The sequence below is a fragment of the Anomaloglossus baeobatrachus genome, chromosome 1 (genome assembly GCF_048569485.1).
Source record: "Anomaloglossus baeobatrachus isolate aAnoBae1 chromosome 1, aAnoBae1.hap1, whole genome shotgun sequence".
Taxonomy (NCBI): domain Eukaryota; kingdom Metazoa; phylum Chordata; class Amphibia; order Anura; family Aromobatidae; genus Anomaloglossus; species Anomaloglossus baeobatrachus.
The window spans coordinates 797,507,695-797,531,582 of record NC_134353.1 but is presented as its reverse complement, the minus strand read 5'-3'; the positions used below and the strand labels follow the sequence as shown (position 1 = coordinate 797,531,582).

The 23,888-nt window shown below is 49.5% G+C and overlaps 1 protein-coding gene across 6 annotated transcripts in view; it reads left to right on the top strand.

Moving 5' to 3' along the window:
- Nucleotides 1-23,888, top strand: part of YTHDC2 (YTH N6-methyladenosine RNA binding protein C2) — a 276,916-nt gene that overhangs the window by 162,916 nt on the left and 90,112 nt on the right. For 4 of the 6 annotated variants that reach the window (XM_075325002.1, XM_075325004.1, XM_075325000.1 and 1 more), the window contains exons 19-24: nucleotides 2,578-2,683; nucleotides 3,574-3,693; nucleotides 5,279-5,551; nucleotides 6,101-6,227; nucleotides 6,303-6,508; nucleotides 15,325-15,523. In XM_075325002.1, the coding sequence (XP_075181117.1) occupies nucleotides 2,578-2,683; nucleotides 3,574-3,693; nucleotides 5,279-5,551; nucleotides 6,101-6,227; nucleotides 6,303-6,508; nucleotides 15,325-15,523 (1,031 nt within the window). The remainder of the gene's footprint in view (nucleotides 1-2,577; nucleotides 2,684-3,573; nucleotides 3,694-5,278; nucleotides 5,552-6,100; nucleotides 6,228-6,302; nucleotides 6,509-15,324; nucleotides 15,524-23,888) is intronic. The other 2 variants (XM_075325005.1, XM_075325003.1) reach the window with 1 other exon arrangement.

Genomic DNA, 23,888 nt, shown 5'->3' with positions numbered 1-23,888 from the left:
TTCTGTCTTCAACAAAATAAAGTGAACACAAAACTGCATTTGGGCTAGGCGTCATAATAGCTCTTGGAAAACTCTTCCTCTCGCCATGTATTCCACTAGGTTCTTATGGATAAATCCTTATTAACCAATTGCCATCACTGCACTGGCATTTCACATCCTAATAGACAGTGCCCCTTTCATTAGGATGTGAAATGGCAGTGATTATTCACCCTGGAACTGTGATGCCTTCTAGCATTTAGTTTCCCTATTAGCAGAGAAGTAACAAAGGGAATTGAGTGTTACCAGTGTTGCAGTGCTCAATTCTTTACTATTGAAAAAAATAAAAAATAAAAAAGGTTTTTGATTAAAAACTTTTATTCTCATAGAAAACAAAACCTCTAAAATTATATCATTGGAATCATTGTGTCCATAATGACTTATTCACGAAAGTAAGAAAAATAGGAAAAACTACAGCAGAATACATGTATATACGTATACGTATATACATGCATATACATCACTGGGGAGGAACTGGAGAAAGATTACTGAGGGTACAGACATCCGTGGGGGTATATTCATCACTAGAAAGCACAGACACAGTTGGGGGGCCACAAACATCGCTGGTGGTATATACAGCACTGGGGTGCAGAAACAGCTCTGAGGAGGCTGGAGGGGTACACACAGAGTCCTTGGAAGGCTGGAGGGGCACACTCAAAGGCCTGGGGAGGCAGCAGGGGTACACACAGCCCTAGGGAGGCTAAAGAGGCACACACAGAGGCCTGGAGAGGCTGGAGGGGTACACACAGAAGCCTGGGGAGGCTGGAGGGGCACACACAGGCCTGGGAAAGCTGGAGGGGCACACACAGAGGCCTGGGGGCACAAACAAACCTTGGGACGCTGGGGCAGCTGCTCCTCTTCTGTGGGATGAGGGGGCACTGCAGGCTTACTCTGCCCACAAAGTAATCCTCGAGTGTATGCATGGTTGAGCCTAGAATTTATGGGCTCCTTCCAGGTTGGTGCGTATGCATTGCGTACAGGGTTTATAGGGCCAGCAGCCAGCATGAGGCGGCTGGCGCCCGAAAACTGCAGTCCCCAGGAATCTGCCCAGGGGCCGCAGAAAAGGTCATCGTGGGCTGTATACGTCCTGCAGACCAGAGGTTCCCCACCCCTGTTTTAGATGGTGTAAGTAAGCGTCTGGTTTCAACTGTAAATGCCATCATCTCCTATTGTTAGTGATTGATTAGGTATAATACAGAATCTGGATATGTAATGTAGGTTCTTTCCATTAGGGGTACTTCACACACAGCGAGATCGCTACTGAGATCGCTGCCGAGTCACGGTTTTTGTGACGTAGCAGTGACCTCATTAGCGATCTCGCTGTGTGTGACACTGAGCAGCGATCTGGCCCCTGCTATGAGATCGCTGCTTGTTACACACAGTGCTGGTTCGTTTTTTTATTGTTGCTCTCCCGCTGATAAGCACACATCGCTGTGTGTGACAGCGAGAGAGCAACAATCCTGAATGTGAAGGGAGCAGGAGCCGGCGTCTGACAGCCTGTGGTAAGCTGTAACCAAGGTAAACATCGGGTAACCAAGGGTTACCTTCGTTACCAGCTTCCGCAGCTCTCACGCTGCCAGTGCCGGCTCCTGCTCCCTGCACACGCTAAGTTAAGCGGTGTGAGCTGGTAACTAAGGTAAACATCGGGTAAGCATACCCGATGTTTACCTTAGTTACCAGTGTCCGCACCTTCCAGACGCCGACTCCGTGCAAGCGCAGCGTCTCTTGCCTGTCGCTGCTGGCTGGGGGCTGGTCACTGGTCGCTGGTGAGATCTGCCTGTTTGACAGCTCACCAGCGACCATGTAGCGATGCAGCAGCGATCCTGACCAGGTCAGATCGCTGGTCGGATCGCTGCTGCATCGCTAAAGTGTGAAGGTACCCTTAGTCTACCAGCTTGTAATGGGTTGTATAGATGAAGGATCGTTGTGTATCTTGGTCATGTGTCCCCTATTCCCTGCTGGCAGACGTGGAAGCTAATCTTTTCTTGCACATCTGAGAATGTTAACCACCTCATGTCCTAATGATTACTAGCACTCCAAAAGACATAGTTTATACACATTTATTGGACATCCCTAGATGACCAAATTAAAGGAGTAACGCCATTTTTCAATAAAACCAATCTTTATTTAAACATATATTTTTAAAAAAGTATTTTAGCAAAAAGGTACCGTATAGAAGAGAGACACTCTCTTCTATACGGTACCTTTTTGCTAAAATACTTTTTTAAAAATATATGTTTAAATAAAGATTGGTTTTATTGAAAAATGACGTTACTCCTTTAATTTGGTCATCTAGGGATGTCCAATAAATGTGTATAAACATCTGAGAATGTATAGAAATCAATTGACACTTATACCCCAGCAGCAGTGATGTGTTCTGAATGTCACACATGCCTGCGTGAGTATGGATTATATGTGTAATATATAGGATTACTAATATGTATGCTTCCTCTTTCAGGATAGATTACAGCTTGATCAGGCTGTAAATCATGAGATTGCTAGCATGTGCACTGATCGGGTTTATGATCCAATGTGTTTCAGGGCCGGTCGCTGCCGTCCTGGTGTCTGTTTCCGCCTGTTCAGCAGACTTCGTTTTCAGAATATGTTGGAGTTCCAGACCCCTGAACTACTGCGAATGCCCCTTCACGTAAGAGTCCCCCTTCTGTACACAAGTCATGGATAAATGTTCTAATAAAACAATACATTTCAGTGCTAGAAATCCTAAAATTCCCACCCTGCTCAATGTCTGCACTGAGCTTGTTCAGTGATTATTGCAGTCGGAAAAATTTAGGTCCCGATTCAGCAAAGTACTTACACCAGAAGACTGGCATAAAACGCTTTCAAAAGTCGCAAAGCAAAATTGTGCAAATAACTTTGTTACTTTTGCCATTTTTACGTCACTTTGAAGCAGGCGGAGCTGGGGCGAGACTGGGCGTTTCTACACCCTCCTGTTAAAATCCGCAAAACTGCAAAAATATTACTTCAGCCCATTATACGGCTTCCATCTATTAATGAATTTGGGGCATCTTATCCCTGCACTAACACTAGCCTTAATGAATCAAGGATATAGTCCTTACACCAGGCCCTTTAGGATATTGTTATGTGGGGGCAAACACTGACTATCTTTCGTCTGGGTCTCCCACAGTAGTTTATAGTACAAGCGTTGTGCATGACGGTTATAGAAATCCCATGCACATATGATGGAGAACATCAACACTGGAACTTGAATAGCTGTTAGTTGCATTGCAGCATTTTCCCCAACAGAATTGTTTCATAAGATCTTACCCTTTTAGGTATTTGAAGATACTAGCTCTCCAATGGCATTATCAAAGCTTAGCTATTCTGTCAGAAATGTCTGTGAACAAGCTTGTTCATGGTTCTTAATAACATTGAGAAGCAGAATTGTGAATGCAGCTCTAGGTAACAACACAGACTGTAACTGAATAGATGACATGCAGTATGAACCTACAGATACTTGTAAAATAGTTTGACCGACCTTCTACCATAGTAACCTATGTACATTTTTTTTATTCAAAGGAGCTTTGCTTGCATACAAAATTGTTGGCGCCAATAAACTGTCCGATTGCTGATTTCTTAATGAAAGCTCCGGAGCCACCACCAGCTTTAATTGTTCGCAACGCAGTGCAGATGCTAAAGGTGAGTAAAATGTGATGTAAGTATCCATCATGCAGATTGCTTTACTTTCTCCAATAAATATATTGTACTCACATGTTTTATATATTGTTCTTATATTGTTGTTAAAGGAACTTAACTTTTTTTTGCCTAAATATGCCTCATATCTGATGTATATACAGTGTACCCTATATAATGTATACAGCAGTATCTAATGTGAAAATCAGATACAAAATATGTAAAAAAGCAATAAAAAAAATTTGTTAAGATCAGTAAAATGACAAAAGGCATATTCGGCATTGTCAATTTAACCCCTATTGGCCGCCTGCCGTGTGACGTCGCTATGACGCCGCACGACCCGCCCCCTTAGGAAGGAGGCGGGTCGCCGGCCAGAGCGACGGTCGCAGGGCAGGTGAGTGCATGTAAAGCTGGCGTAGCGATAATTTTCGCTACGCCCGCCAGCTATCACAAGATATCGTACCTGCGACGGGGGCGGGGACTATCGCGTGCGACATCGCAGCATCGGCTTGCGATGTCGCAACGTGCAAAGCCCGCCTAAGTCCATCTAGTTCAACCCGTAGCCTAACATGTTGATCCAGAGGAAGGCAAAAAAAACCCCAATAATAAAAATAAAAAAAAGTTAAGGTTCTCAGAAAATGGTGACACACAAAGTAAAGTTGTGATTTTTCTTTTTATCATACTGACCTGGAGAGTCATTTTCAGCACACATAGAATGCCTTGTAAGCAAAAACATTTATATATATATATATATATATATATATATATATATATATATATTACTTATATAGCCCCATTAATTCCACAGTGCTTTAAAAACCTCATGGAGGCTTACAGATTAATTTTTATTCCGTTTTTTGTTTTTTTTTCCTTTCTTCAGGACATAATGTTATGGTAAAGTGAATGGTGTCTAAAAAAATAATTATTTAAAAGCAAGCCTTAAAACGGCCATGTAATAAATAAAAATGTTATGACTGTTAAAATAAAATTTTAAAAACGAAAGTTTAAAAACAAAGTGACTCAGACAGCAAGGCTTTCGGTTTTGGGTTTTGGCTTTTGGCGTGATTTATGTCGCCTGTTTCCAGCAGCCGCTCACTGCACACGGAATCACGCAGATTCTGCAATGGCTGATACTGATGGGAGAAGGGGATGCGAATGGATCTGCCCACACTGACACTGTGCGTTCTCCTGGCTCTTGCAGTGTCGGTGTGTGCAGAGCTCAGGATTCAATTCAGGCAAGGCTCTAAAATAAGCGCTGTCTTATCAACATGAGGGAAGACCAGAGGATTTTAAATGGGGGTGCAACAAGGCACTGAGCCCTTGGCCACGCCAACAGTGCACTGAGGACCCCTCATTTACATATGCAGTAAAGCATTTTTTACTTAAAAAGGAATTAGCGAAATCTGTACAACAGGTATCATTTTTTGTGGGGCTTAGTCGCCTACATGAATGTGTAAGTAGGTTAATTTGAATTTTTTGGGTGTGACTAACTCCCTTTAGAGCACATGTAAATGTTTGAGGTTTCTTATAAAGCTGTTTGTTTTTGTATATCTGTTTTTAATGGTTTAGATTTTATTGAATTGTGTTCCAGACGGTTGATGCCATGGACGCCTGGGAGGATCTGACTGAACTTGGTTATCACCTGGCTGACTTACCAGTGGAACCTCATCTTGGAAAAATGGTGCTATGTGCAGTGGTGTTAAAGTGCTTGGACCCAATCCTTACTATTGCTTGCACTTTAGCATATCGAGATCCATTTGTCTTGCCAACTCAGGCTTCCCAAAAACGTGCTGCTATGCTGTGCAGGAAGCGGTTTACAGCGGGGACATTTAGCGATCATATGGCTTTGCTTAGGGCTTTTCAGGTACAGAATTAACTCAATTTTGTATCATTTATTTCTTTATCATTTTCTTGTTTTACTTAGGGAATCTTTCACCAGGTTTTTGCTGACCCACCCGAGAGCAGTATGATGTAGAGGCAAAGACCCTGATTCCATGATGCATCTCTTACTTTGCTGGTTGCTGCAGTTATGATTTAAAACGTTTTTCTCTTCTGCAGATTAACCAGCTCTCTAAATACTGAGCTGTGTATAACCTCATCCATACCACTGATTGGTAGCTTTCTGCCTATACGCAGTATACACAGACAGCTGAAAATCAGTGGTGAGTTATACACAGCTCATGAATATGGAAGACTAACAGTAGGTTTACTAGTTTCTAGTGATAATTTCCTACTGATAATACAGTGATTTTTATCAAAACTACTACAAGTAGCCTAGTAAGTGAAATATCACTGAAATAAGGATCTTTGTTTCTACATTTGCTCACAAAAACCTGGTGACTGATTCACTAGTTACTAACCTTTTTAGATATCCTTCTTACATGCGAAAAGTAAATGCACTAATGTTTTACAGGCTTGGCAGAAGGCTCGAAGTGATGGATGGGAGAGGGCTTTCTGTGAGAAGAATTTTTTGTCTCAGGCTACAATGGAAATTATCATTGGCATGAGAACTCAACTTCTTGGGCAGTTGAGGGCTTCAGGTAGTTATGTCTTAAGTGTAACATTAAGAATAATGTGATTGCAGTTTCTCTGAATACGTGGCTTGTCTCTTGCAGGGTTTGTTAGGGCTCGTGGAGCTGGCGACATAAGAGACGTGAATACAAACTCTGAGAATTGGGCTGTAGTAAAAGCTGCCCTTGTTGCTGGCATGTATCCAAACCTGATTCATGTAGACCGGGAGAATATGCTGCTCACCAGCAATAAGGAGAAGCGCGTGCGCTTCCATCCTACTTCAGTTCTAAGCCAAGCACAATACAAGAAGGTAAAGTCGATAGTTTAATATCACGGATATCAGATGATTGTCTTTCAGTCACAGGACATTGCAATTTGTGGGCTAGTTCTGTTCTTGCTCTAAGTGAACAGAAATGTGTTTTATTTACGTAAAAAAAAAGATAAAAATAAAATATATATATATATACACACCATGTATATATATATGTGTGTGTGTGTGTGTATATATGTGTGTATGTATATATATATATATATATATATATATATAGATAGAGACAGATATCTATCTATCCAATGTGTATATATAATTTATAGTATGTATGTTGTTTTATATATACAGTATGTGTATATATGTATGTATATCTAATATATAAAGCTGAATGTGTGTATGTATGTGTGTATGTCCGGGATTGGCATCTGCACCGTCGCAGCTACAGCCACAACATTTTGCACACTCACACTTCTGGACCCCGAGAGCGTCATAGGCTGTTTTGAGGGGAAATTTTAACCCCGCGCTTTACAGTTATTCGCCAAAAAAACTGCCTCCATTATAGCGAATGGAGCTGGGTGCCACGGTGCAGCTAGAACTTCAGAAGATTGCGCAGCCACGTCCTTATATGGAATGTTGGCGTGTCACAATGCAGCCAGGGAAAGAGACAGACACAGACAGGTAAAGAGGCAGACAGACAGGGTGAGAAACAGACATAGACAGGGTAAGAGACAGACACAAAGAGACAGACACAGACAAAGAGACAGACTGACAGGGAAAGAGACAGACACAGACAAAGAGACAGAGACAGACACAGGGAAACAGACAGACAGGGAAAGAAAGGGAAAGAGACATACAGGGTAAGAGACAGACGAAGACAGACAAAGAGACAGACACAGGGAAAGAGAGGGAAAGAGACAGACCGGGAAAGAGACAGACCGGGAAAGAGACAGACCGGGAAAGAGACAGACCGGGAAAGAGACAGACCGGGAAAGAGACAGACCGGGAAAGAGACAGACCGGGAAAGAGACAGACCGGGAAAGAGAGAGAGAGAGAGAGATACAGAGGGGGAGACAGACAGAGAATGGGAGAGAAACAGAGAAACAGTTACCTTCCCGGGCGTTAATACATTCTATTTATACATTCTATCCCGGGAATGTTAATACATTCTTGTATTCTTGTTAACAACAGTTATTAACCCGGACGAAGCCGGGTAGTACAGCTAGAGATAGACAGGGAAAGAGAGGGAAAGAGACAGACAGGGAAAGAGAGGGAAAGAGACAGACAGGGAAAGAGAGGGAAAGAGACAGACAGGGAAAGAGAGGGAAAGAGACAGACAGGGAAAGAGACAGACAGGGAAAGATAGGGAAAGAGACAGACAGGGAAAGAGAGGGAAAGAGACAGACAGGGAAAGAGAGGGAAAGAGACAGACAGGGAAAGAGAGGGAAAGAGACAGATAGGGAAAGAGGGAAAGAGACAGACAGGGAAAGAGAGGGACAGAGACAGATAGGGAAAGAGGGAAAGAGACAGACAGGGAAAGAGAGGGACAGAGACAGATAGGGAAAGAGAGGTAAAGAGACAGACAGGGAAAGAGAGGGAAAGAGGCAGACAGGGAAAGAGAGGGAAAGAGGCAGACAGGGAAAGAGGCAGACAGGGAAAGAGACAGACAGGGAAAGAGACAGACAGGGAAAGAGACAGACAGGGAAAGAGACAGACAGGGAAAGAGACAGACAGGGAAAGAGACAGACAGGGAAAGAGACAGACAGGGAAAGAGACAGACAGAGAGAGAGAGATACAGAGGGGGAGACAGACAGAGAATGGGAGAGAAACAGAGAAACAGTTACCTTCTCGGGCGTTAATACATTCTATTTATACATTCTATCCCGGGAATGTTAATACATTCTTGTATTCTTGTTAACAACAGTTATTCACCCGGACGAAGCCGGGTAGTACAGCTAGAGACAGACAGGGAAAGAGACAGACAGGGAAAGAGAGGGAAAGAGACAGACAGGGAAAGAGAGGGAAAGAGACAGAGAGGGAAAGAGACAGACAGGGAAAGAGAGGGAAAGAGACAGACAGGGAAAGAGAGGGAAAGAGACAGACAGGGAAAGAGAGGGAAAGAGACAGACAGGGAAAGAGAGGGAAAGAGGCAGACAGGGAAAGAGGGAGAAAGAGGCAGACAGGGAAAGAGAGGGAAAGAGGCAGACAGGGAAAGAGGGAGAAAGAGGCAGACAGGGAAAGAGAGGGAAAGAGACAGACAGGGAAAGAGATAGACAGGGAAGAGATAGATAGACAGAAAGGGAAAGAGATAGATAGACAGACAGGGAAAGAGATAGATGGAGAAAGAGACAGTCAGAGACGCAGATAGGGACAGAGACAGGCAGACAGGGAAGGAGGAGACAGCAAGAGAGACAGACAAAGATAGATGGGGAAAGAGACAGACCGGGGAAAGAGACAGACCGAGCACATTACTTGGCCAATTTAGTTAAATCTGTGTGGAATATCTGTGGTGTTGAAATATATGTTGTGAAATGCTTCTATTAGCTTAATTTTTGCCTTTTAATAAATACATTTCTGTTTGTTTTGTGTTTTTTGTTTGCAGAATATATTTTTGTTAATACATTCTATTTTGTTAACAGCAGTTATTATCCCGGGCGAAGCTGGGTAGTACAGCTAGTGTATGTGTATATGTATATATATATATATATATATATATATATATATATATATATATATATATATATATATATATATATATATATATATATATAATACAGTGGAACCTTGCTTAACGAGAACAATCCGTTCTGGGACTGTGCTTGTTAATCAAGGTACTCGTTCAGCAGAGCAAGGTTTCCCATAGGAGATCATTGCAATGCTGACGATCCGTTCCATAATGTGTTAAATGTCCCATCCTGGTCCCCTATTCTATCATTCCACACATGTACAAACGCACACAAACATGTACAAACTCAAACAAACACACACAAACACATGCACATATTATATGCTCACCTTACATTCCGTTCCATCGCCGGTCTCCTGGGACTTGCTGTTCTCCGGTGCGGGCCGTGTATCAGGTAACCATAACAACGAGGGCGGAACTTCCTGCCAGAGCGCTGACGTCAAAGGCAGAGCCGCTTGCCTCTGATTGGCCAGCGCGCTGCCTTTGACAAGCGGTGACAGGAACCAGGAAGTTCCTGCTTCGTTGCTATGGATGCCGATGCATGGAGCGGAGCAGCGCACTACAGGACCCAGGAGGCCGGCGATGAAATGTAAGGTACAGATATTATATGCTCACCTTACCTTCCGTTCCACTGCCGGCCTCATGGTACTTGTAGTTCGCCGCGATGTACCCGGGAACTACAAGAACTATGAGGCCGGCGGTGGAACGGAAGGTAAGGTGAGCATAGTACAGTACTGTATGTGTGTGTGTGTGTGTGTGTGTGAACATGTGTGTTTGTGTACATGTGTGTTTGTGTGGACTGCAAGTGCGGGTCAGAGTCTGGTGGATGTACGAAACCGGAAGTGTGTGCGGTGAGAATTTCGCTCGCACAGTAAAGCTTTCTCGTAAACCGGGTTACAAATTTACAGAAAGCTTTGCTTGTTAAGCGAAATTCTCGGTAAGAGAGTTACTCGTTAAGCGAGGTACCACTGTATATGTGTGTATATATATATGTATATATATATATATTGTGAGACTGTGACCGGGCTGGTCCATGACGGCCGGTACGTCTCGCCCCGGTTGTGCTCCCTCCATGTATAGTAAGCAACTCCACTCCAGGGTTAATCCTGTTTCCCTACAGGCTGAAAGGAGGGTTAAAAGGAAACAGGAACATGGGCGTGGGCTCTTAGTGTGTGAGGGAGTGAACACAACTCCCTGAGTCTCTGCCGGAGAAACAAGTGTGTACTGTATTGGACTTTTTGGTTTGTGCAATAAACCGTGTGCTGTGACCCTTGGTGCCTGGATCCCGTGTCTTCTGCCGCGCAGCCGACCACGCTACCTCACATTTGGTGGAGAATGCGGGCATGCCAGCCCGGTGAGGTGTAGCTTCCATTCCTGGTGACCCGGTGGCACATGTCCTGGATTCAAGTGGCTATACTACAGCCCAAACCCGGCGACGCCATGGAGGACATACTAAAGCAGCTGGTTCAGGCCAATGCACGTCAGCAGCAAGCCTTGCAATTGCAGGAACAAAGGCACCAAGAACAGATGGTTCTACTGGCCAAGTCGATCCGTGCCGGACCGGCAGCAACAACCCCGGGACCGGGTGACGACGGCAGCGTCCGGAAAACGGTGAGACAAGTGTTGCAAAAGATGACCCCAGGGGATGATGTGGAAGCGTTCCTGGCGGTGTTTGAGCGGGTGGCCGAGCGGGAAAAGCTGCCGACCCCCCAGTGGGCTGAGGTATTGTCGCCCTATCTGACGGGGGAGCCCCAAAAAGCATACCTGGACCTCTGTACCGAGGACGCCATAGACTATGCGACCCTGAAAGCCGAAATACTTGCTCGGTTGGGGGTGAATACCTATGTACGGGCTCAGCGGGTAAATCAGTGGTTCTATGAGGAAGTCAAACCCGTACGCTCCCAGGCCTATGACTTGTTGCATCTGGTAAAGAAGTGGTTGCAGCCTGACATTCTGAGCCCGGCGCAAATGGTGGAAAGGGTAGTGGTTGATCGCTTTGCGCGCACTTTACCCGTCACCATTCAACGGTGGGTAGGACAGGGCGACCCAAGTACCCTGGGCCAATTAGTGTGCCTGGTGGAGCGGCATGTGGCTACGCAGGACTTGATACGGGACACTGAGACTTTGCGTGCCGCCCGTCGGTCCGGCCCCTCCAAGCCTCGGGCCAAGGACCCACCGCTGACACCGGTGCGGGAGTCCGCTACCGTCCCTTCTGAGGCCGCGCCCGCCGTCCCTGAGGTCCGGAAGGCCATGTACCCTAAACGACAACTCGTCAAGGGGGTATCCTTCCCTATTAGATGTTGGCGGTGCCAGCGGGTGGGACATATGGAAGCTCAGTGTCCACTCACCACGGAGCCCATGGATTGTGGGGTTACCCGGCGGGGTTCAATGTATGCTCAGGCGGTGTATACCGCGGACCTTGTCTCCCCGGAGACTGAGCCCCACTTGTGCCAAATACAGGTGAATGGACGTCCGGTTACAGGCTTGTTGGATTCCGGAAGCTTAGTGACCCTTGTGCGATCAACCCTAAGGGCTAACATAAAGGCCACAGGACGTACCGTGGGGGTGGTTTGCATACATGGGGACCGCCGAGACTATCCCACGGGGGTCGTCACCATCACAGCACCCTGCGGGCAGGTGCAACATGAGGTGGGACTTATGAACTCTCTTCCCTATGACGTGATCCTAGGAAGGGATCTGCCGTATTTTTGGACTCTATGGAAGGGGCCTCCTAAGTCCCTTCAGGTATTGGACAGTCCGGGACCTGAGCCCGACAATCCCGAATCCGGGACGCCTGCTGTAGGGGTCCCCATTATAGGGACAGAATGTGAACCCGATAGGTCGCCCCTAGAGGTATTGGCAGGAGAGGCTGAGATGGTCGAGCCCATCCCGGAGTTGGAGGCGTCCCCGGATACGTTTGGGACAGCCCAACTCCAGGACCCTACATTAATACATGCCCGGAGTCGGGTGACAGTGGTTGACGGGGTGGCACAGCTGCCCGGTGCCCAGGTAAGGTACCCCCATTTCGCTCTTAAGCAGGATTTACTCTACCGGGTAGATGAAATACGGGGCGTGGGGGTAGAGCAGTTGGTGGTGCCCCAGCCGTATCGCCGGCGGGTCCTCGACTTGGCTCATAAACACCTGATGAGTGGCCACCTAGGGGTCAAGAAAACGCAGGAGCGAATATTGCAAAGGTTCTATTGGCCCGGGGTCTTTGGGGAGGTAAAACGGTTCTGTGAAACCTGCCCGGAGTGTCAGCTTACCGCACCCCTGGCCCACTTTCGCAGTCCGTTGGTACCGTTACCCATTATAGAAGTCCCTTTTGAACGGATAGGGATGGATCTGGTGGGGCCCCTCGTAAAGTCCGCTCGAGAGCACCAACACATCCTAGTGATCGTTGACTATGCCACCCGGTATCCAGAGGCGATACCTCTCAGACATACTGCAGCAAAGCTTATAGCTCGGGAGTTGTTTGCTGTGTTCTGCCGGGTGGGGTTGCCCAAGGAGATCCTTACAGATCAGGGGACCCCATTCATGTCTAAAGTGACCAAAGAGCTATGCCGGCTACTCCAGATCAAGCAGTTGCGTACGTCTGTGTATCATCCTCAAACGGACGGTTTAGTGGAACGTTTCAATAAAACCCTGAAATCCATGCTCAAAAGGGTGATTTCCAAAGACGGGAAAGACTGGGATATGATGCTTCCCTATCTGATGTTTGCCATCCGAGAGGTGCCACAGGCATCCACGGGGTTTTCGCCTTTTGAGTTGTTATACGGGCGACATCCCCGGGGATTGTTGGACCTGGCAAAGGAAAAATGGGAGCAGGAGCCCACCCCCCATAAAAGTGTGATTGAACACATTTTAGGAATGCAGAACCGCATAAGCGCGGTCATGCCAATTGTGAAGGAGCATTTACAGGAGGCTCAGGCCGCGCAAAGCGGCCGCTACAATAGACAAGCCACCGTGCGCACCTTTAAACCCGGAGATCGGGTGTTGGTATTAATCCCCACGGCGGAGAGTAAATTACTGGCTCAGTGGCAAGGCCCCTACGAGATAAAGGAAAGAAGCGGGGTGGTCAACTATAAGGTATTGCAGCCCGGTAGGTGGAAACCAGAACAAATATACCATGTCAACCTGTTAAAACCTTGGCAGGAACGGGAAAGCCTGATGGTTGATTTTTCCCCATCTTTCTTCTCTTCGGGTCGTTCAACCCCTGCTGCAGCGACCTCAGGAGAGGACGAACCGGAAGTAAGGATTGGAGAAGCCCTCACCAAGCAACAGAGGCGAGAGGCCAGACGGCTGGTTCAGCAGAACCCCGATGTCTTCTCCGAGCTGCCTGGTAGGACAAGTCTGATACGACATGATATTGTCACCGAGCCTCACCTGAAGGTACGCCTGAAGTCATACCGGGTACCGGAGGCTCGAAGACAAGCCATATCAGAAGAAGTGAAGACAATGCTACGCCTAGGGGTCATCGAAAAATCCCGGAGTGAATGGGCTAGTCCCATTGTCCTAATACCAAAATCCGATGGCTCCTTAAGGTTTTGCAATGACTTTAGGAGATTGAACGAAATATCCAAGTTCGATCTCTACCCCATGCCCCGGGTGGATGAGCTGGTTGATAGGCTGGGACAGGCGCGGTACTTCACCACGCTCGACCTGACCAAGGGGTACTGGCAGGTGCCACTGACTGAGTCCGCAAAGGAGAAAACCGCGTTTGTTTCGCCGGAGGGTCTCTTCCACTATGTTTTCTTGCCTTTTGGGTTACACGGCGCTCCAGCCACGTTCCAGAGGTTGATGGACTTGGTGCTGGAACCCCACCAGGCGTATGCATCAGCGTACCTTGATGACATCATTATTTACAGCTCCGAGTGGCAGACCCACTTGGACCAGGTACAAGCGGTGGTGAACGCGCTCCGAACAGCCGGATTGACAGCCAATCCCAAGAAATGTGCGTTGGGACTCACGGAAGCCCGCTACTTGGGCTACGTAATAGGCCAAGGAGTGATTAAGCCCCAAATTAACAAAGTTGAGGCGATCCAGAAGTGGCCTAGACCCCTGACCACGAAGCAGGTTAGGGCTTTCCTGGGTATTGTGGGGTACTACAGGAGGTTTGTAAAGAATTTTGCGGGACTATTCGGCCCCCTTGACGGACCTTCTCAAAGGCAAGAAGTCCGTCATGGTGCGCTGGACTCCGCAGGCCGAGGACTCCTTCCGGGCCTTGAAGGGGGTTCTGTGCGGACAGCCCGTTCTTGTCAACCCTGATTTCCGGAAGGAGTTTTTAGTACAGACTGACGCCTCTGAGGTCGGCCTGGGGGCAGTGCTGTCTCAGGTGGTTCAGGGGGAGGAACACCCCGTCACCTTCTTGAGTAGGAAGCTCACCCCTCCCGAGCGGAATTATAGCGTAGTGGAGAAGGAGTGCCTGGCGATTAAGTGGGCCTTGGAGTCCCTACGCTATTACCTGCTGGGACGGCAGTTTCGCTTGGTGACTGATCACTCTCCGCTGGTCTGGATGCGGTCCGCCAAGGAACGGAATGCCCGGGTTACCCGGTGATTCCTTTCTCTGCAGAACTTCTGTTTTACGGTTGAACACCGGGCCGGTAGGTTGCAGGGCAACGCCGATGCCTTGTCCCGCGGCCTGTGTTTGCTGGCGGGAGTTCAACAACGCGCGCTTGAACTGAGGGGGGGGGGTATGTGAGACTGTGACCGGGCTGGTCCATGACGGCCGGTACGTCTCGCCCCGGTTGTGCTCCCTCCATGTATAGTAAGCAACGCCACTCCAGGGTTAATCCTGTTTCCCTACAGGCTGAAAGGAGGGTTAAAAGGAAACAGGAACATGGGCGTGGGCTCTTAGTGTGTGAGGGAGTGAACACAACTCCCTGAGTCTCTGCCGGAGAAACAAGTGTGTACTGTATTGGACTTTTTGGTTTGTGCAATAAACCGTGTGCTGTGACCCTTGGTGCCTGGATCCCGTGTCTCCTGCCGCGCAGCCGACCACACTACCTCACAATATATATATATATATGATAATATGTATGTATGTGTATATGTATGTGTGTGTAATATGTGTATCCTTATTTTATTTATGCACTGGATATAAGCAGTCCGTTTACCTCTCTTGTTATTTCATGCATATATGATTAAATTTAAGCTTTATTTTATTTTATCCAAGCAGATTCCACCAGAAAATGGTCAGGCTGCTGCTATCCAATCATTGCCCACAGACTGGCTGATCTATGACGAGATGACCCGAGCTCACAGAATTTCTAATATTAGATGCTGCTCAGTGGTTACACCTGCCGCCATTGCAATCTTCTCAGGACCTGCCAGGCTGCCGAGTAATGCTTTACAAGAGCCATCATCGTGTCGAGGTGAGGAAATATCAAGTATGAATTAATAAGGAATGACTTTAAAGCTATAATATGTAATAATATTTATTCACTAATATAGTGCCATTAATTCCATAGCGCTTTACATACATTGGCAAGCTTACCCATTGTTATATTTTTCTTTGTCGCTCCTAATTGGGAGACCCAGACAATTGGGTGTATAGCTACTGCCTCCGGAGGCCACACAAAGCATTACACTTAAAAGTGTAAGGCCCCTCCCCTTCTGCCTATACACCCCCCGTGGGATCACGGGTTCCTCAGTTTTCAAGCTTTGTGCGAAGGAGGTCAGACATCCACGCATAGCTCCACTGTTTTAGTCAGCAGCAGCTGCTGACTATGTCGGTTGGAAGAAAAGAGAGCCCATACTTGGGCCCCCAGCATGCTCCCTTCTCACCCCACTTTGTGTCGGCGGTGTTTGTTAAGGTTGAGGTACCCATTGCGGGTACAGAGGCTGGAGCCCACATGCTGCATCCTTCCCCATCCAGGCACAGAGACCGTGCTCCGTCCACAGCCCCTGGGGAATCTGCTGGATATGGAGCGGAGTTTCGTCAGGGACAGGGCCCTGCTACGCCAAGGTACTCTGTGTCCCCGTACAGACCGCGCACACACTGCAGCATTGCTGGGTGTGTTGGTGCGCCGGGGACAATAGCGCTGCTGCGCTTGTGCCACACTTCCACAGCTTGCTAAGGGAGTTAGTGTGTGGGGAACTGCCGCGCCGGCCCCTGCTGACAGTTTTTACTGCGACGCGGCTGGGACTTGTGGTGCGCCGGGGACATCCGCGCTGGCCGTGCAGATTTGTCGGCCGCGCTTTTTACTAGAGTCCCCGGCTTTTGCGGCCTAGTTCCGTTTCGTTCCCGCCCCCAGGCCTGCCAGTCAGGGGAAGGGCGGGACGCGATACAGAAAGTCAGCGCCGAGGGCTGGAATCTGCTTTACATATTCCAGCCCTCACATTGAGCACAGTGGGAAGCCAGTTTCCCGCTCTTGGTCTGAGGCACGCCCACGGTCCGCCCCTCTTCACATAACGCCGGCAGCCATTCCTGATGTGCAGGCTGAGCTGGAAAGGGGAGACAAGTTCTGGGACACCCAGGCACGGGATTCTGGCGACTACACACTCGCTCTTAGCGGGCGGTAAGCGGCACCCTCCGGTGCTGACCCCACTAGTGAAAGTGTTCATTTGTATTTTTATGCATGCATGCTATACATTGCACTAAGTCGCTGGTGATTCTTGGCTATATACCCTCCTGGAGGAGAATATAGCATGTCGTCCGCAAAAAACAGGGGTGCCAAGGCACAGGCTTTTTATGCTCCTTGCACCGCTTGTGAGGCTGTTCTACAGGCAGGTTCCACTGACCCCCATTGTGTGCGGTGTCCGGTCCCTGTGCTCCCTGCTCGGCCAGGGCCTCTGCTGGAGGTGTCCCAGAGAGATCCACCTGTGAATACTGTCCAGGTGACGGGGACAGAGTTTGCAATTTTTGCGGCTAGATTATCTGTGACTATGTCTCAGATTCTAGAAACTTTGCAGTCTAGACCAGTAACTCAAACCATGGGCACTGTTGATTCATTGCTCCCTGGCCCCCCTCAGTTGGAACAGCTCCGGGGGTGTCCCACGCATCCCAGGGTGATGGCTCTGACACGGACGACAGTCCCAGACAGCCTAAAAGAGCTCGCTATGAGGGCCCTCTACATCATCTCACTGGTCAGGCTCTCAGCAGGAGGATTCTCTGTGTGATGAGACGGAAATAGCTGATCAGGATTCTGATCCTGAGACCGCTCTCAATCTAGATACTCCTGATGGTGACGCCATAGTGAACAATCTTATCGCGTCCATCAATAAAATGTTGGATATTTCTCCCCCAGCTCCTCAAGTGGAGGAGTCAGCTTCACAGCAGGAGAAATTCCATTTCAGATTTCCCAAGCGGAAATTAAGTACTTTTCTGGACCATTCTGACTTTAGAGAGTCAGTCCAGAAACACCACGCTTATCCAGATAAGCGTTTCTCCAAACGGCTTAAGGATACACGTTATCCCTTTCCTCCTGACGTGGTCAAGAGCTGGACCCAGTGTCCCAAGGTGGATCCCCCTATCTCCAGGCTTGCGGCTAGATCCATGGTTGCAGTGGAGGATGGGGCTGCACTTAAAGATGCCACTGACAGACAGATGGAGCTCTGGTTGAAATCCATCTATGAGGCTATCGGCGCGTCGTTTGCTCCAGCATTCGCAGCCGTATGGGCACTCCAAGCTATTTCAGCTGGTCTTGCACAGATTGACACGGTCACACGTACATCTGTTCCGCAGGTGGCATCCTTAACCTCTCAAATGTCTGCATTTGCGTCTTACGCGATTAATGCTGTCCTGGACTCTACGAGCCGTACGGCAGTGGCATCTGCCTACTCCGTGGTTTTACGCAGAGCCTTGTGGTTAAGGGAAGGGAAAGCAGATTCTGCTTCCAAAAAATGTTTAACCTGTTTGCCATTTTCGGGTGACCGGCTGTTTGGTGAACGCTTGGATGAAATCGTTAAACAGTCCAAGGGTAAGGATTCATCCTTACCTCAGCCCAGACAAAACAAACCCCAACAGAGGAGGGGACAGTCGGGGTTTCGGTCCTTTCGAGGTTCGGGCAGGTCCCAATTCTCCTCGTCCAAAAGGACTCAAAAGGATCAGAGGAGTTCAGATTCTTGGCGGGCTCAGTCACGCCCAAAAAAGACAGCCGGAAGACCCGCTACCAAGGCGGCTTCCTCATGACTTCCGGCCTCCTCCCTCCGCATCCTCGGTCGGTGGCAGGCTCTCCCGCTTTGGCGACATTTGGCTGCCACAGGTCCAAGACCGTTGGGTGCGAGACATTCTGTCTCACGGGTACAGGATAGAGTTCATTCTCGTCCTCCAACTCGATTCTTCAGAACGTCTCCGCCTCCCGACCGAGCCGATGCTCTCCGGCAGGTGGTGTGCACTCTAAAGGCGGAAGGAGTGGTGATCCCTGTTCCTCTTCAAGAGCAAGGTCACGGTTTTTACTCCAATTTGTTTGTGGTACCAAAAAAGGACGGGTCTTTCCGTCCCGTTCTGGACCTAAAACTTCTCAACAACCACGTGAGAACCAGACGGTTCCGGATGGAATCCCTCCGACCCGTCATCGCCGCAATGTCTCAAGGAGATTTCCTAGCATCGATAGACATCAAGGATGCTTATCTCCACGTACCGATTGCTCCAGAGCATCAGCGTTTTCTACGCTTCGTTATAAGAGACGAACACCTTCAGTTCGTAGCCCTGCCTTTTGGTCTGGCGACAGCCCCACGGGTCTTCACCAAAGTCATGGCAGCTGTAGTTGCAATCCTACACTCTCAGGGACACTCCGTGATCCCTTACTTAGACGATCTGCTGGTCAAGGCGCCTTCTCAAGAGGCATGCCAACACAGCCTGAACGTGGCGCTGGAGACTCTCCAGGGTTTCGGGTGGATCATCAACTTTTCCAAGTCGAATCTAACCCTGACCCAGTCGATAACATATCTTGGCATGGAGTTTCATACTCTCTCAGCGGTAGTGAAGCTTCCGCTTGTCAGATAGAGTTCATTGCAGACAGGGGTGCAATCTCTCCTTCAGGTCAGTCACACCCCTTGAGACGCCTCATGCACTTCCTAGGGAAGACGGTGGCAGCAATAGAGGCAGTCCCTTTCGCGCAGTTTCATCTGCGTCCACTACAATGGGACATTCTCCGCCAATGGGACGGGAGGTCGAAGTCCCTCGACAGCAACGTCTCTCTCTCTCTCAGGCGGCCAAGGATTCTCTTCGATGGTGGCTGCTTCCCACCTCATTGTCGAAAGGGAAATCCTTCCTACCCCCATCCTGGGCGGTAGTGACGACAGATGCGAGTCTGTCAGGGTGGGGAGCAGTCTTTCTCCACCACAGGGCTCAAGGTACGTGGACTCAGCAAGAGTCCACTCTTCAGATCAACGTTCTGGAGATCAGAGCAGTGTATCTTGCCCTACCAGCCTTCCAGCAGTGGCTGGAAGGCAAGCAGATCCGTATTCAGTCGGACAACTCCACAGCGGTGGCATACATCAACCACCAAGGAGGAATTCGCAGTCGGCAAGCCTTCCAGGAAGTCCGGCGGATTCTGACATGGGTGGAAGCCACGGCCTCCACCATATCCGCAGTTCACATCCCAGGCGTGGACAACTGGGAAGCAGACTTCCTCAGTCGCCAGGGTATGGACGCAGGGGAATGGTCTCTTCACCCGGACGTGCTTCAAGAGATCTGTCGCCGCTGGGGGATGCCGGACGTCGACCTAATGGCGTCCCGGCACAACAACAAGGTCCCAGCTTTCATGGCACGGTCTCACGATCACCGAGCTCTGGCGGCAGACGCCTTAGTTCAAGATTGGTCGCAGTTCCCGCTTCCTTATGTGTTTCCACCTCTGGCTCTGTTGCCCAGAGTGCTGCGCAAGATCGGGTCCGACTGCCGCCGCGCCATCCTCGTCGCTCCAGACTGGCCAAGGAGGTCGTGGTACCCGGATCTATCGCACCTCGCGGTAGGCCAACCGTGGGCACTACCAGACCGACCAGACTTGTTGTCTCAAGGGACGTTTTTCCATCAGAATTCTGCGGCCCTGAACCTGACTGTATGGCCATTGAGTCCTGGATCCTAGCGGGTTCAGGATTGTCTCAAGAGGTCATTGCCACCATGAGACAGGCCAGGGAACCTACCTGCGCCAAGATATACCACAGGACGTGGAAAATATTCTTGTCTTGGTGCTCTGCTCAGGGAGTCTCTCCCTGGCTATTTAGTTTGCCTACTTTTCTTTCCTTCCTGCAATCCGGGTTGGAAAAAGGTTTGTCGCTCAGCTCCCTCAAGGGGCAAGTCTCAGCGCTATCTGTATTTTTTCAGAAGCGCCCAGCACGACTTCCTCAGGTACGCACGTTCCTGCAAGGGGTCTGTCATATCGTCCCTCCTTACAAGCGGCCGTTAGAGCCCTGGGATCGGAACAGGGTTCTAATTGTTCTTCAGAAGCCGCCTTTCGAGCCTATGAGGGATGTTTCCCTTTCTCGCCTTTCACAGAAAGTGGCCTTTCTAGTAGCGGTCACGTCTCTCCGGAGAGTGTCCGAGCTAGCAGCGCTGTCATGCAAATCTCCCTTCCTGGTGATTCACCAGGACAAGGTGGTTTTGCGCCCTTTTCCGGAGTTTCTCCCTAAGGTGGTATCCCCGTTTCATCTTAATCAGGATATCTCCTTGCCTTCCTTGTGCCCTCATCCAGGTCATCAATTGAAAAGGATTTGCATTTGTTGGATCTCGTGAGAGCGCTCAGGATCTACATTTCCCGCACGGCGCCCCTGCGCCGCTCGGATGCACTCTTTGTCCTTGTCGCTGGTCAGCGCAAAGGGTCGCAAGCTTCCAAATCCACCCTAGCTCGGTGGATCAAGGAACCAATTCTTGAAGCCTACCGTTCTGCTGGGCTTCCGGTTACCTCAGGGCTGAAGGCCCATTCTACCAGAGCCGTGGGTGCGTCCTGGGCATTACGACACCAGGCTAAGGCTCAGCAGGTGTGCCAGGCGGCTACCTGGTCGAGTCTGCACACTTTTACCAAACACTATCAAGTGCATACCTACGCTTCGGCGGACGCCAGCCTAGGTAGACAAGTCCTTCAGGCGGCGACGGCCCACCTGTAGGGTAGGGCTGTTTTTTACGGTCCTATCACGAGGGGTTATTATACCCACCCAGGGACTGCTTTTGGACGTCCCAATTGTCTGGGTCTCCCAATTAGGAGCGACAAAGAAGAAGGGAATTTTGTTTACTTACCGTAAATTCCTTTTCTTCTAGCTCCAATTGGGAGACCCAGCACCCGCCCTGTTTGCTTAGGGATTTTTGTTTGTTCAGGTACACATGTTGTTCATGTTGAATGGTTTCGGTTCTCCGATGTTCCTTCGGATTGAATTTGTTCTTAAACCAGTTATTGGCTTTCCTCCTTCTTGCTTTGGCACTAAAACTGAGGAACCCGTGATCCCACGGGGGGTGTATAGGCAGAAGGGGAGGGGCCTTACACTTTTAAGTGTAATGCTTTGTGTGGCCTCCGGAGGCAGTAGCTATACACCCAATTGTCTGGGTCTCCCAATTGGAGCTAGAAGAAAAGGAATTTACGGTAAGTAAACAAAATTCCCTTCTTTTTCTTTATCGTTCCTTTGGGAGACCCAGACCATGGGTGTTTAGCTTCTGCCTCCGGAGGACACACAAAGTACTACACTTAAAAGTGTAGCTCCTCCCTCTGAGCTTATACACCCCCTGGTGAGCAGACCCAGCCAGTTTATCGCTTTGTGTTCAGGAGGCATACATCCACACATGCATTCTCATATGATTTTTTCCTTTTGGAATGAGATTGAAGAAGTGCGGGTCCACGTCTGGACCCCCGGCATGTCCCTTCTCACCCCACTGCGTCGGCGGTGTTGTAAGGTTGATTTCCAAGGCTGGAGCCTTACATGCCGAGCTCCTTCACCATCCCTCCTGGGCTCTGGCTTGAAGTGGGAGCCAGCACGGTTTCCCTGCCTGCAGGAGACCGGTCTCCTTCCGCAGCCCTTCAGGACCCTGCTGGACCGAAGCACTCATCCCCAGGGACCTGGCCCTGCGTCTCAGCAGCTAAGTACCTGAGACGTTTATATTTTGGGGGTCCCTGTACTTTATTGTTTGGGGAGAGTGTGCTTACTGTATTTATGGGCATTTCCGGCGGGTTCTCTAGCTGTCGCCCGAGAACCGCGCCGATGGTGCCTGCGCGTCGGCCTCGCCGCTCAAATTTAGGCCCCGGTTTTGTTGGAGGCCTAGTTTCTGTTCTCTGCCCTCGCATGTCATTCATGCAGAGGGACAGGCTCAGCTCCTCCCGGCGGCCGTTCTGCACAGGGGAGGGACACTCCCCACTGCTGTGCGTGTCTCCTCCCCTGTAGGTCTCTATGGCCCTCCAGATCCCGCTCTCACAGCCAAGTCCTGCCCCTCTCTTTGCTCCGGCGGCCATCTTCTCAGACAGAGTTCATTCGGCGCTGGTCTACACTCTGCATCCCTGCTGAAGTGCTGTGCTTGGGGGTCCGGGCTTCGGGATCTGGAGGGCACACAAACCGCTCCAGCGGTCTGGTAAGCCACAACCGGTCTATGGTTGTGGACCTCTATATATACTCTCTGGGGTTCATTCTCTTGCAGAGCCCCCACTCCAGCAGCATGTCTCACACGAGGAGCAAGGCTTCAAAGCTTTATTCTGTATGCGCTGCATGTAAGCTCCTGCTGCCTGAACCGAGCACCTATCCTCATTGTGATGTCTGCTGTAACTTGGCGGTGCCACAGCCTGGAGTCTCACCCCCAGTGGTCTCTCAGGCTGCTCCTGCTCCTGTGGCTGAACCCCCGGCTTGGGTAGAATCCTTTTCTAGGTCTATCTCCCAGTCTTTTGCCCAGGACTTTGATAAATATGCATCAGCCCCCTTCACAGGGTGCCCCTACTGCTATGGGTCCCTTAGGTTCGGAGCTCACAGAGGATTCATCATCAGGGCCCAGACCCCGTCCTCCTAAGAAGAGACGCAGGGTTCCCTCTACCTCCTCCTCCCACGGCTCTGATTCAAGAGCTGACTCGCAGGATGAGGAGGATGCCTTTACAGGGGGCTCGGAGGCTAACTCCATGTACCCCATTGATCTGTCCGAGGGTGACTCAGATCTTAGTGACTTGATTGCTTATATTAATTCTGTACTGGATCTCAATCCGCCAGTATCAGAGGAGCAACCTTCTCTGGCAGAAAAGCACCAGTTTACCTCGCCTAAGAGAGCAAAGAGTGTGTTCTTTAACCACTCCAGTTTTCAGGCCGCTGTGACCAAGCCCAGGGCCTGTCCTGACAAACGCTTCCCAAAGCGTGGTTCTGATGACCGTTTTCCATTTCCACCTGAGGTGGTCAAGGAGTGGGCTCAGTCCCCAAAGGTAGACCCTCCGGTGTCCAGGCTCTCAGCCCGGACCGTTGTGTCGGTGGCTGATGGCACCTCCCTTAAGGATTCCACTGACCGTCAGATTGACCTTCTGGCCAAATCCGTGTATGAAGCCGCGGGGGCCGTGTTTTCCCCGACTTTTGCAGCAGTGTGGGCTCTCAAAGCCATCTCTGCTTCTCTAGAGGAGATGCATTCCCTCACCAGGGACTCTATGCCCGAAATGGTGGCCTTAACTAGGCAAGCTTCAGCTTTTTCATCTTATGCCATGTCTGCCATGCTGGAGGCTTCTCACCGCACTGCGGTGGCTTCGGCTAATTCCCTCGTTATCCGCAGGATCTTGTGGCTTCGAGAGTGGAAGGCAGATGCTTCTTCTAAGAAGTACCTTGCTGGGCTCCCTTTTGCTGGGTCCT